Source organism: Muntiacus reevesi, chromosome 19 (assembly GCF_963930625.1).
Source record: "Muntiacus reevesi chromosome 19, mMunRee1.1, whole genome shotgun sequence".
Lineage (NCBI taxonomy): Eukaryota > Metazoa > Chordata > Mammalia > Artiodactyla > Cervidae > Muntiacus > Muntiacus reevesi.
Window position 1 is genome coordinate 57,328,736 of NC_089267.1, and position 14,273 is coordinate 57,343,008.

General features: G+C 41.4%; 1 protein-coding gene across 2 annotated transcripts in view; it reads left to right on the forward strand.

Annotated features, from left to right (window-relative positions):
• RNGTT (RNA guanylyltransferase and 5'-phosphatase) overlaps positions 1-12,829 on the forward strand; it is a 218,822-nt gene extending 205,993 nt beyond the window's left edge. For both annotated transcript variants that reach the window (XM_065911584.1, XM_065911585.1), the window contains 2 exons: positions 8,586-8,709; positions 10,208-12,829. In XM_065911584.1, coding sequence (XP_065767656.1) covers positions 8,586-8,709; positions 10,208-10,365 — 282 coding nt within the window. In that variant the 3' untranslated portion in view covers positions 10,366-12,829. The remainder of the gene's footprint in view (positions 1-8,585; positions 8,710-10,207) is intronic.
• Positions 12,830-14,273: the final 1,444 nt, after the last annotated feature.

Here is a 14,273-nt window from a genome sequence, read left to right on the forward strand (position 1 = left end):
GGTCTTCAGTCCAATAATGGCTTCTCATTTGGTCGAGAAATCAGACAAAAGCTTTGCAGCTGTGAAGTGCAGCCCATTTTAAAATTAACCTATTGTAAATTCTTAATGATTGAGAAATTCTGCAATTTGCTATGATTTGTGGTTCGTGCTCACGCAATCAGAATAGCAAACAGCAGAGACTGATGCAGGTCAACATGGCGGGCGTTTGGAAAGTGCAGAAAAAAGAAACTTGATAGACACAGTGACTGGTTCAAACCAGCATGTTATGCTCTCCCACCCTTCGTCTGTCACACATCACTTTGCCTCCCACCTATAGGCTCTCCCAAGTGGAATGTAATCCTTGGAAATGACTACTTAAATTACAGTTTATTACACAAGAAGTAAAATCTCTCACAAGTATAGTCTACCTCTGCCTCCTATAATACATTTTCAACCTGGAGGCTAGATTCTTAGGGGAAAGGAAGGCACAGGCTTTTGACTCACAGAGGCCTAGAGTTTGAATTTCGATACAACTTGTATCCTTATACAAGTTACTCAAATACTCTGGGCTTCAGTGTCTACATCTGAAACCTCATTAGATTCATGCTCAGATTATAAAACCTAATCAGTTCAGTTGCTCAGTCGTGTCCAACTCTTTGCGACCCCATGAATTGCAGCACACCAGGCTTCCCTGTCCATCACTGTCTCCCAGAGCTTGCTCAAACTCATGTCCATCAAGTCGGTGATGCCATCAAACCATCTCAACCTCTGTCTTTCCCTTCTCCTCCTGCCTTCAATCTTTCCCAGCATCAGGGTCTTTTCCATTGAGTCAGCTCTTTGCGTCAGGTGGCCAATGTATTGGAGCTTCAACTTCAGCATCAGTCCTTCCAATGAATATTCAGGACTGATTTCCTTTAGGATGGACTGGTTGGATCTCCTTGCAGTCCAAGGGACTCTCAAGAGTCTTCTCCAGCTCCACAGTTCAAAAGCATCACTTCTTTGACACTCAGATTTCTTTATGGTACAACTCTCACATCCATACATGACTATTGGAAAAACCATAACTTTGACTATACAGACCTTTGTTGGCAAAGTAATGTCTCTGCTTTTTAATAGACTGTCTAGGTTGGTCACAACTTTTCTTCCAGGGAGCAAAAAAATAAAGTCTGTCACTGTTTCCACTGTTTTCCCATCTATTTGCCGTGAAGTGATGGGACAAGATGCCATGATCTTCGTTTTTTGAATGTTGAGTTTTAAGCCAGCTTTTTCACTCTCCTCTTTCACTTTCATCAAGAGGCTGTTTAGTTCCTCTTTGCTTTCTGCCATAAGGGTAATGTCATCTGCATATCTGAGGTTATTGATAATTCTCCCTACAATCTTGATTCCAGTTTGTGCTTCATCCAGTCCGGCTTTTCACATAAATAAGCAGGGTGACAATATACAGCCTTGACATACTCCTTTCCCAATTTGGAACCAGTCCATTGTTCCATGTCTGGTTCTAACTATTGCTTCTTGACTTTGCATACAGATTTCTCAGGAGGCAGGTCAGGTGGTCTGTATTCCCATCTCTTGGAGAATTTTACACAGTTTGTTGTGATCCACATGGTCAAGAGCTTTAGTGTAGTGAATGAAGCAGAAATTGATGTTTTTCTGGAACTCGCTTGCTTTTTCTGTGATCCTGCGGATGTTGGTAGTTTGATCTCTGGTTCCTCTGCCTTTTCTGGATCCAGCTTGAACATCTGAAAGTTCTCAGTTCACATACTGTTGAAGCCTCGTTTGGAGAATTTTGAGCATTACTTTGCTACCATGTGAGATGAGTGCAATTGTGCAGTAGTTTGAACATTCTTCGGCATTGCCTTTCTTCGGGATTGGGATGAAAACCTAATAGGGATATGCAGTGTTTCTCTGCTTCTTACTGACTGTGAGCCTCTGATCAGATCACTTAACTCCTCTCTGCCTCTGCTTCCCTGTCTTTACAGACAGGGGGGATACTTCCTAGAGTTGTTGTGAGGGTTAAATAAATGAATCCATGTAAAGCACTTAGAAAGTACTCTGCACCTAGTAAGTATACAGTAATTACTAACCACTGTGGTGGACAGATATTAAACAAATAGTCAGATAATGATAAACAAGGTAGAGGAAAAGTTGTGGGATGCTCTAAGATAATTTGTGAGAGCGAGAAAGATAAACAGGGGCTGTGTCATTGAGTGCTCTGTAATGGGAAGCCCCTGATAAGGGGGTGACATAATTTGATTTACTTCTTTTTTTAATTGACATTTTTTTCTACATTAAAAACAATCTCATGTTTACCATCTTTTATGAAACATAGTTTATTTTAGGAATTTTTCATGAAAAAATTATGAAAGTTAAGCGTGCATTATGCAGAAAGTTTGGACAACACAGCCAAGCACAGAGAAGAAGCTAAGTCGTCCCTAACTCCAGCATCTGCGAGTAGTCACGGCTGACATGCTGCTTTATCTGCCCAGCTATTTTATATGATTCATTGTGTTTTGAGTAGTAACTGTAACTAACTCTGACTTTATGAAGAGGTAGTAATCTGTTGTTTAGTGGTAACTTCATGCCCTGGACTTGTCTGCCGTGGGATGAATGAGACTGAGTTCTAGCTGCTTCCTTTATTGGCTCCTTTCTTTAGCTGAACTCCAGATTGGAGGGCTTGAAGGCCTTGCTGTTTATGCGAGAGGGACTTCCTGTTACTGTGTTTCTCACTTAGCAAATGTGAGGTGTGTTATTTACCCAGTAGTTCTTCATTATAAAAGTACAAACACAAATTGATTTTAATGGAGGAACTTTTTTTTTTAAGTGGCTAAGTGTAGCATATTTTTAGAAAGGGTAACTTGTCAAGAGTTTTATTTCCCCTGATAGACGGATGCACTTTCTAAAAGTAATGTATCAGGGCCCTACTATAAAGTAGCAGTTCTAAAAGATTGTCTGATGATTCAGATTTAAGCAGATTGTCCTGTTCTGACATCACAAGGAACTTTTATAATTCCATTTTGATTTCTTTGTTGTTTTATTTTCTCTGTCTTCATCCATAAGTATTAGATACCAAAGTTGCATACATGGAAATAAGACCTTTGAGTTCATCTCCTTGAAATATGTTTTAAAAATTCACCTTCTGTCACACTACAGAGTTAGAGCTTGAGTAGAATTTTAAGTGCAGAAAAGAAACAGTGGTCAACTTAGTTTAGCTCCCCATAGAAGTTCACAAAAGATGGGGCGGAAATGTCTAAGTACAAACATATGTTCACATTCATATTAGAGTCTCACGGTTACTCTTTTTCTCTCTCATACTCACTCCTCTTTTCCCCCACCTCTCTTTTTCTCAGTAATTTTAAATTCTGACCAAACCAAGTGGTGTGTGTTAATACTTTCTTAGCATAGTCTGGACTACTGAAGAGTAAGTTTTTCCTTATAAAATCCTGGTAGAGGATGACTTTAGAGCTGACTGATTCATGGCTAACTCTAGAGCTGAGGCAAAGAAAATAAAAGATAAGACTGGAGTGGTATCTTGTGTTGCCAGGGACTAAACACTGAAACTATGTAAGTAAGTAAAAGTGGAAGCAAGTTAAATGGACACAGCAGCCAGCTTGGCAGAGTTTCCAATAGCCGAAACCAGAATAATCTGAGCAAAAATGAAGTGAAAATAGTTTATGATAAGCCAAAAAATAAAATAAATATCCATGAGTTCCTATTGATACAAATAAGCAAATAAATAAATGAGGGAAAAGAGCAAATCTTCCTTACAGAAGACACCCAGATAATAAACGTATAAGGAATGGAGAAAGTAGAAAATTTCGTTAGAATACCACAGTAATAATTGCCATAGGCAGGATTCATGGATGAATGCTACAATTAATGAGTGAAACTTTTAAGAAGAAAAGGGATATTTGTATAGCCTCAAAGTCTCTCTCCCAGGAAGTGTATTGATTTCTGTGATGCTTTTAATAAATGTCCACAAATTCTTAGATACCCTTCCTTCAAGCAAGAGGCTGAATTCCCTTATCTTTGATCAGGGCTAGACATAGTGCCTCATAACTAACAGAGTATGCTAGCTTAACAGTAAAGAAGCCTGTCTGGTACCTTTTTCACCAAGTGATCAGGGTTTACATCACCAGTAAGGAATCAATATATATTGTGACCCCATGGACTATAACCCGCCAGACTGCTCCATCCATGGAATTTTCCAGGCAAAGAATGCTAGAGTGGGTTGCTATTTCCTACTCCAGGGGATCTTCCCAACCCAGGGATCAAACCTGCATCTCTTGCATCTCCTGCGTTGGCGGGCGGATTTTTTACTACTGCACCTCTTGGGAAACCCAAGATCTTATCTATCGCCTAGATATTATGTAATGAGAAGGGTACGTCATCTCTCTGGCATTCTATCCCAGAATTTATAACCTCAGTCTGATCATGAGAAAGCATCAGAAAATCCCAAACTGAGGAACATTCTACAAAATATCTGACTAGTAGTCTTGAGAGTCCCTTGGACTGCAAGGAGATCCAACCAGTCCATCCCACAGGAGATCAGTCCTGGGTGTTCATTGGAAGGACTGATGCTGAAGCTGAAACTCCAGTACTTTGGCCACCTGATGCAGAGAGCTGACTCATTGGAAAAGACCCTGATGCTGGGAAAGATTGAGGGCAGAAGGAGAAGGGGACGACAGAGGATGAGATGGTTTGATGGCATCACCGACTCGATGGACATGGGTTTGGGTGGGCTCCGGGAGTTGGTGATGGACAGGGAGGCCTGCGTGCTGCGTGGACTCTGGGAGCTGGTGATGGACAGGGAGGCCTGCGTGCTGCGTGGACTCCGGGAGCTGGTGATGGACAGGGAGGCCTGCATGCTGCGTGGACTCTGGGAGTTGGTGATGGACAGGGAGGCCTGCGTGCTGCGTGGACTCTGGGAGCTGGTGATGGACAGGGAGGCCTGCATGCTGCGTGGACTCTGGGAGCTGGTGATGGACAGGGAGGCCTGCGTGCTGCGTGGACTCTGGGAGTTGGGGATGGACAGGGAGGCCTGGCCTGCTGCATGGACTCCGGGAGTTGGGGATGGACAGGGAGCCCCCACGTGCTGCGGTCCATGGGGTCACAGAGTTGGACACAGCTGAGCGACTGAACTGAGCTGAGCAGTCTTCACTGTGTCAGGAAAGGTCTGAGAAGCTGTCATAGGTCAGAAGAGGCTCAGCAGACGTGACAACTAAGTACAGTGCAGTTTCTTGGGTCGGATCCTGGAGCGGAGAAAGACAGTGGAAAAACTGATGAAGTCTGAATCGAGTTTAGCTGATTGTGTTGTATCATTGTTAACCTCTCAGAGTTGATAACTGTTCTGTGATATACAAAACATGAACATTAGAAGAAGCAGGGTGATGGGGATCCTGGAACTCTTGATATAATCTTTACAACTTTTCTGTAGATCTAAAATTATTTCAGAATTAAAAGTTAAAACCCAGCTTACTGGTGTCTTCTCAATCTAAGGATATTTGTTATTTTGTAGTGTCTCTAGAGCAAATTAGTTCAGAGAAATCCCTCTCCCCTTTGTAGTTTCTCTAGAAAAGAAAGATGAGCTCTTGATAACAAAACAGCTCTCACAGAGCAGGGATAGTAAATTTTAAAGGCTTGCGCTCCACCAATAGACACAGAACGTCATCTGCCTGCTTTGTGCAGGTTGGTTCAGCCAACACCAACGGTTCACCTTTTATGACTTGGTACCATGGCCAGCATTTAGGTTACAAAAAGTATTCTGTTAAAAAATAGAGGTGTAATTTACATGCAATACAAGGCGTAAATGTTGCTAAACAATTTGATGAGTTTTGAAAAAATAGATTCATCTGTATAACATCTACCCTAATGATGCTCTAGAACATTTCCAACACACTTAAAATTTCCTGCATGCTACTATTATGCTGTCAATCCCCTTACCACTTGGATCTGTACTCCAGGCAACCATTATTCTTATTTATATTGGTTTAGATTAGTTTTGTCTGTTCTTGAAATTTGTATAAAGGAGTCACATAGTATATATTCCTTTGTGTCAGGCTCTTTTTACTCAGCACAATGTTTTTGAGATTAAACTATGTTGCATCTTTAAAAAAAGAAAAAAATACAGAGAAGAACAGCTGTGGTTCTGTCTTCTGTCTTGGGCCCTTTGTTCCATTGACTGCCAATCTGAAATCTTCAGAGGTACTAGATCTGGTTTCATCTGACTATCTCTTAACACCCAATTATTGCTAGACTTAAATGGTATCAAAAGTGTAGTACTCAAGCAGATGGACAAGAAGAAAGAAAAAAAATTATTTTCTTCAATATAAAATACACTGTATTTTCTCCCCCCCCAGAAAAACCCCAATAAATCTCATTAATCCAATGTAATTATGGGTACAGATGTGAAATCTTGATTTATAAATATTTTATTCTTATCACTTGCAACCTCTCATTAACTCAAAACAGGATAGCAGAGCTGATTATAAAAGGCCTAACCAGATCCTGTTTTAGTAAATAATAGGGTGTGATTGGCTGAGGATGATTATTGTCATAGTAACAAATTAGAATTTAGTTACTAAAATTAAACTCTTTCCCTGTATGCCAATCATTCTTCTGATCTGACCATTAGTGAAAACTGTCTTTGTACACATATGGGATGTATGGTGTTTATCAGTTAGATATATTTTACTACTTGACCAAATGAGTACAGAGCGTCTATTTGGGGGTTATTTTTGGTGTGGTGAATGGAAAACTATGTAGTGGCTTTGAACATGGACATACATTTAGGTTGGCGTAGTGGCAAGTGCCTGCATTTTCTGGAAAGCCCTGTTTCCCAGAGTGTTAATGTGGACAGATACAAACAGATACTTAATAATACAGCCCAACTACTATAGTCAGATTGAGCAACACATAATTTATAGCAAACCTGATACTAGCAACATAAGAACGGTAAGCTATTTGGTAAAGATGCACTGTGATCAGCAGTGAGTAAGCGTGCAGACTGCACATCGGTGAGAAGCCGTCCTCATGAAGGCGTCTGTGATGCGGTTCTCCTGACAAGTGCTCTCAGAGCGTGTCTTTTCATGTCATCTTGGTTTCTTTAGTGAATTTGCTTAGCTTGCTTTTTTTTAAGTTTACAAGTGATGTTTCATTTCCTGACTTTATATTCAATTAAGAATTTTACTGGTGGGCTGCCGTGTGTTGGGCACTTTCGTTTATTATTGCCCCAGCATCCCGCTGCCTTCGAAATGCCATTGCCCATTTAAGAAGCTAGAAGATGAAGAATCTGAAAGGTTTAGCAACCTACTTGTTAGACCCAACTTCTGGTGCAGTGTAAGTGGTTCCTGTACCTGAGTAAGCTGCCTGGGTTGGATATAGATCATGTATCAAAAATAAAAGAAGGTAGATCCCTCGGAAGGGAGGGAGGGGAGTTGAGATTAGAATAATGAATATTTGAAAATAAATGATCAAGTTTACTAAGTAGAACATCACTTTCTTGGGCAGGTCTGGTTCCAGCACACTGAGATTTATTGAAAGCGCCAGTCCAATCAGCTGCAATGCTCAGGGAGAGAAAAGGACTACAGTTTGAAAGTTTTTTGAAGGCATGCGCTGCGAAATCTGTGAATTGACAGCATCTTTTAAAAATTTGCTTCCCTTCATATTCCTAGGTGGTAGCGAATACGTGGATAGAAAAAGGAGAGCATTTCAGATAATGCTAATGAAGTTAACTGATTGCAATCTTCCGTATTGTGAGGAAAAGCTGTTAGCTGGAGAAGATGAGGACAGAATTAAAATATTACTATGACTGGCATTTGATTTGAAAACTGCAAAGATAAGCTTAGATTCCTATTTATGAAAACCATACTCACAGCTCGATGAAATATCTTTTAAAAGGTTCTACAGTTGCCATGGATACTTGTTAGCTTTGATAGAGTAAGTTGTAATCCATATTCAATCATCTGAGGTGAAGTAGCCAAAACCACCCACCAGCTAATATCAAAAGCAGCTCCATCTCTAAATTCATACCATTTTGGAGATGAAAAGGGTAAATAAACAGCCTAAGGATGAGCTTTTTGGTTAATTATCACTCCTTGAAAAGCAAAATATTTAGGATGCACATTGCCTGAATCAGACCCCAGTGTCTGCTCTCTGGGTGTAACTTTTTATCATAACCAGTAAAAAGGATTTCTTAGGTTCTGAGGCAGGAATTTAGGTGGCAGGACCTTCCTGAAAGGTTTTGAAACCTTTGCAGATACTCAGTTTCTGAAAGCCAGAGGGACACAGACAGTATTGAAGGCACCAGCCCCATGGTTAACATGTTTGCATCTGGCCCAGGAGCGGCTGGTTTTTGCATAGCTTCCTTTAACTGCTATATATTGACAGCCGTTTTCACTACTGATGATAAGATGTCAGATTAATCAGCAAATGTACAGGGGAGTGAGTACCACATCCTTGGGCTTGAGTAGATGCTTCATATGACACAGAAGTCCGTGTGATGAGCCGCCGAGGTGTTTTTGGCGTCCCCTTATGCGTCTGTCATGTAACGGAGGCAAGAAGCCTGTCAAGTGACTTAAAATATTTTCCTCAATTCTCTTTTAAAACAGGTGACAAAAGAGCTAAAACAGTATGACAACAAAATTATAGAATGCAAATTTGAGAACAACAGCTGGGTCTTTATGAGACAGAGAACAGATAAAAGTTTTCCTAATGCCTACAACACTGCCTTGGGTGAGTATGACAGCCTCCCAGTGGATGGTACATGAAACCCCCCAGAAGAGGTAAGGTGTTAGAACTAACCTCTTTCACGGTCAGCTCAGAGGGGAGAAGGGCATCCAGACCCACGAGGGCTTGCGGCAGGTCTGTGCCCTGTGATTCCACCCCTCCTTCAGCCTGTGGGCTACTGCCAGGCGCCCGGGGGAGCAGCTTAAAGGGCAGGAAGGTGAGCTGTGGACAAGATGAATTTGTTGAACAACAACCACAACAAAACCCATGGTAATTGCAGATCTGTTCACAACACTAAACACCATCGTTTGCCAGATGGTAAAAGACAGAATTAGCAGGGGAAAATGTAATTTCCAGCTCCTAAAATAGCTTTTCAAACAATGGAGAACAAAGTCAATGAAAAGCTTAAAAAAAAAAATGGAAAATTTGGTATGCTATCTTCAGGATATGCTCTGGGTACAGTGTGATTGCTTTGGGAATTCAGAGTAGTAAGCTTGTTTCATGAGGAGCAGCATGCATTAATTATTTCTATAAGGTAAACTACTTTTTCAGGCAACTCTGGATTGAGCTTTCAGTGGAATTGGGAGAAAAAAAACAAACCAAGATTAAAGGTTAATGGGATTGTGAACTTTAAGAGTGCTCAGTCAGTGAAGGTGTTGATGGTGGTTTGATAAGCTTAAGAGATAATAAAGAAATTGCCAGTTTGAGTTTTGCAGCTTAAAAGTTACTTTTGTATATTCAGAAGATTCTTGTTGGAACTGTTTGTGTTCAGACAGGATGAGTTAATTTCAAAAAAGAGGAGTAATTAAGCCCTTGTCTTTTTTCCTAAAACCAAGTAGGTAAATACAGTTTTGATCACATAAGAAAAGGTGCTTTATTTAACAGTCATTTTGTTATAATACCTTACTTCAAACAAGTCACTAAAATAAAGGAAAGCATGCTTTCCCAGCTCCAGCGAAGCCTCCGTGTGCTGTTACACACGTGACAAGTGCACTGGTCTCTGAGAGGGAGGGAGGTTGAGGGACACAGGGTGTGTTTTCTTTAGAACCTGTGTGATCATGGACTGTAGTGTGATGCACTGCGCGAGATCCATGTGCAATGCAGACTGTTTGGAAGGATCGAAAACTGCGGTGAAGACAGGCTTAAACCCCACAACTTAAACATTTTGTTCTAGAATTAATAGTAAAGAGTAACCACCAGAGGGACTTCCCTGGGGGTCCAGTGCTTCCAACGCAGGGGGCGTGGGGTAGATCCCTGGTCTGGGAACTAAGATCCCACAAGCCACATGGCTCTGCCGAAAAAGGAGAAGTATAGCTACCAGCAACGCCTCGTTTCAGGGTGGGAGAGAGGGGAGCACAGCTTAATTGGCAGCGAGTCGCCCACGTCGGCACGGCGGAGCGTTCCAGCCTGTTGGGATGGAAACCTCTCCCGCCCCATCTCCCTGGGGCGAGTCAGCTCCCTTCGTGAAGCCTCACACGAGACGCGTGTCTCCCTTTTTCCACAGCTGTATGCAGCAGTATCTCCAACCCTGTCACCAAGGAGATGCTCTTCGAGTTCATTGACAGACGTGCAGCACCTTCTCAAGGGCAGAAGCGAAAGCATCACCCGGACCCAGACACAGAGCTCATGCCTCCACCACCTCCCAAAAGACCTTTGACCTAAAGACCTGCCTCTGACTTCAGGACTGAGAGGAAAGATGAGTGAGAAAAAATGCTCTTGTCCCATTTTTTGCAACCAGAGAAATTTAAAAATGAAACAAAGAGTGTGGCTTGATGTTGATACACATTTGACTTTTTTTTTTTTTTAAGGAGAAGTATTGTAGCCAGTCTGTAAATATTTGATGTTTTTGTTTCCTCACTGCTACAGTACATCATGGACTTAAACGTCTTATTTATATCTGGTAAACTCAGCCTTACCTTGTGGAATCTGAAGACTGAAATATCTAAAGGTTTAAACGAGATCAAAATCAATGAAAAAGAGGCCTTGTTTATATATGGATAACTTTTGCTTTAATTTATAAAGTTAGCAATCTGGAACTGTGAGTGCATAGAACATTGTCTTTTTTAGAAGTTGTATTTCAACTATGATAGGTTTTCCTTTTAAAACATTTAGGCAGTGGCATTAAACATTCTTGCTATTATTTATCATGGATTTCGTACATCTCTGAAACTCTTGTATTCAAAACCAAATGACAAGGTTGTTAAATATTGTACTGTATTAAACAACTTGGTCTGGCTTATATCATTTTAAGAAATTGTTTTGGAACTGTAAAAGTAAAAAAGTAAAGCTCCATTTTGTGATTGTCATCCTTTCTGAAGGAAGTATATCGAGTCTTTTCATCTCTCTCTGTTGTTTGAACTACAGTATCAGACAGACAGCCAGTCTGTTCACTCCGGCCGTGGTCTTGAGTCACTTCATAGAACATAGAGATACACACCCAGGCCTCTGTGTGTTGTTCTTCTGGGAGACTTTTTTTCAACGCCAGGGCTACTTCTCCCTCACCTGGGTGGTATCAGCGCATTGTAAATTACGTTAAAAACAGCAGCTCACTGTGATGATGGGAGTGATATCAGATACATACACAATGTTGTATCAGTTCTTTCGTACAAGACCGCAAAGGAAACCGGCTGACTCCTTTGATTAGAAGGTAATGTCAGTGGAAGAGCACGCTGTCACTGGAAAATGCTCTCCCACTGCTAGATAAATGCAGAGGCAAAGACTAGACATCTGTAGGAACTAAACATGAAGGAAGCCAAGACATTTATTTTCAAAGCCAGAATTTTCTCTCATCTTCTATTCTGGGAATGCTATTTCGGTTGTACATCTGAATTTTAACACATTTACTGATAGATAATGGATTTAAAGAGTGGCCAATTTGTCACATGCCATTGTTGAGAAACTGTGTCCTGATTGGTTTGTCAAGGAACTCTTGAGAATTGGCTTACTAGAGGCCAATGTATTTATTTTTAGGGTACAGGTTTTAAGTATGTGTATTTAAAACAAATGTTCATGATCTGAATTTTACATATGTAAATGCATATATATGTGAGTATAGGCAGCAGTGTATATTCTTCTACTAAGACAGTGAGACACGAAAATCCAAACGAGTCACCTAGTAGATTGAATATCTGATGGGATTCCTATATGAAACAGCACAGATTAACCAAAAGTGTATTTCTACTCATTCGAGTTTTAATGTTCTTAAACAGAGTTTTCTCCTGCGGTGGTTTTCTGTATGAAATGCTAGAGTCATGCTTGGCCTTCTCGCTTTATTGTTCCCAAGTTACGTAATGTGAATTCATTCAAAATGTCATTTTAGTGTTTCTTTCCTAGAGCACTTTTGTGTATTTGAGTGCTGCAGGGATAAAAACATCTGATTGCTGCTGCAGCCATTGAAAGGTAGAGATTGGTCAAGGTTTCATGGTGTCCTGCACAAAACGGATCTGAAAAGCCTGTGCGACTCCTGATGGTCTGACAGCTGCGTCCCCAGGATTAGTGGCTCTTTTCACAAGGTGTGACGCTTTCTTCGAAGCCCATGTAAAGGCAGAAGTCTTTTGTTGATGAGAGAGCAAGCCTTTGTCAGCGATCTTTAATGGAGTTAAAATGTTTATGGTAATTGTAACCTTTTAAATGAGCTACATGGAAAGAGCATCTCATCTTCAGTATACCCAGATATTTTCTCTTTGCCTTTGTGCATTTTCCAGGACTTAATTTTCTTAATTTATCTTTCCCTTTCAGTTGTAGTGACGTATAGTAAGTAGATCCCATTTAGCCCCTGAACACATTGCCATCCATAGTGTCATAAAAAGTCATCCAGAAAATCGTCGGGGTGGAAGTCTGGAGGCACGATTTGGGACGTCATGAAGGAAGTACTTCCTGTCTCAGCCCACTTCCTAATAACTGTTTTCTGACACTGAAGTTTTGTAGACAAGAATAAGAAAACTTTACTTTCCTTTGTTATCACAGATAAAAAGATTTTGCTTTGTATTTGGAAAAGATGTGGAAGACTGGACTGCCTGGCTGGTTACATTTGCTTTCCGTGAAATGCTCAGAAAATGTCAGGACATTCCTTCTCTAATGTGTGTCCGTGCATATCGTAATAAAACTACTGATTTAAGATAACAAAGTGTATCTACTTTGTTTTACTGGTGATGCTTTTGTGTCCCTTTTATTGCTTTTATCAGATCCTGCCAACCATGCCCCTCAACATCCACTTAGTTTTGTTGCATTCTTGAGATTAGCATAAAAACTTGGAAAATGCTCTATTTTTCTTCCTGAGAAACCAAGAAACTTGAAAATTACGAATCAGATGCTTGCAGGTAGGAAAAACTAATGTGTCAGAGACCACCTTGGCCTGGACCCAGAGGCCAGGTCCAGGCGCGGCCTCCTGTTGGATTTCTGTCCACTCTAGGACTCGTTTCTTCCCATCCCCATCCATCAAGTGCCAAGAGTGGGCCACCTTTTCAGGTCTGATGTGATTCTTGTGCAAAAGCCAGTGTTTTGTGAATATCCTGTATTCACGATAATAGCCATATCGCCCTTGTGGAATATTCACCAAACCCCAAACACAACCACTTTGTTCAGGGAGACACCGTCTCAACTTCCTTTTGCGGCTGAGAAAGCTTTGAGCCAAGGTTACGTAGCTAGTGAGTTGTCAGCTGAGAAGCACACGTAGGCCTCTGGCCTCCTCCCTGAGTTTGTTGTTCAGTCGCTCAGTGGTGTCCGACGTGCGACCCGTGGGCGGCAGCTCTCCCGGCTCCGTGTCCTGAGTCCTCGCTGAAAGGCCCTGGCACCGCTCATGTGGGGAGGGCTGCGTTCCGGCCAGGGTCCCAGACTGGTTAAGTTGTTTCTCCGGTGTGAACAGGTCATAGGTTACGAGGGAACTCTCCAAAGTAAGATGAAGTTGGGAGCAGGAAAGTAAATCCATTTTTAGGAGCTTACTAAGTCACATTTAAATGAAACTGTGTTTAAATGTGAGTGACACAGAGGCCATGAAAAGGAGTTTAATAATCCTCATTAAGATGCTTAATCCCAAAGATGCAACTAAGAGGAAATAAGTGATTAAGTCACACACCGGGCCGTGTTTTCTGACTGTCACGGAGCCTGCCGTCAGCTCTGACCCTTTGGCAGGTCAGTACCAGCCGTGATCAGCCCAGACTGCCAGTCCTCTCTCCAGACTCGGCTCTCAGGTGACCGCTGGGCCTCCCAGGCTTCTAGGACAATTTCACATTCCCAAAAAGTCACTGCGTAGACCTGGTGTTGCCAGTTGTTTTGCCATGAAAGGATGTTTACAAAAAAACAAAAAAACTGTTGTTTCATCAAGTAAAGGGAATCTTAATTCCCAAAAAGGAAGTGGGACATAATTTCAGAGAAAAGACATGTAATTACATAGAACAGAGTTTGTTTTACATCTCACCACACTGTCCATTCCTCTACCTTTAACCGCAAACTGGTGGAAACTCTCTCATAGACCAGTGTTGGGAACTGTTGCATCAGTGAGATTCCAGGCAGGGGCTTGTAACTGCAGGGGAAGAAGCCGTCCCAGTTCCATAGCTGAAGGTCATTTTCAT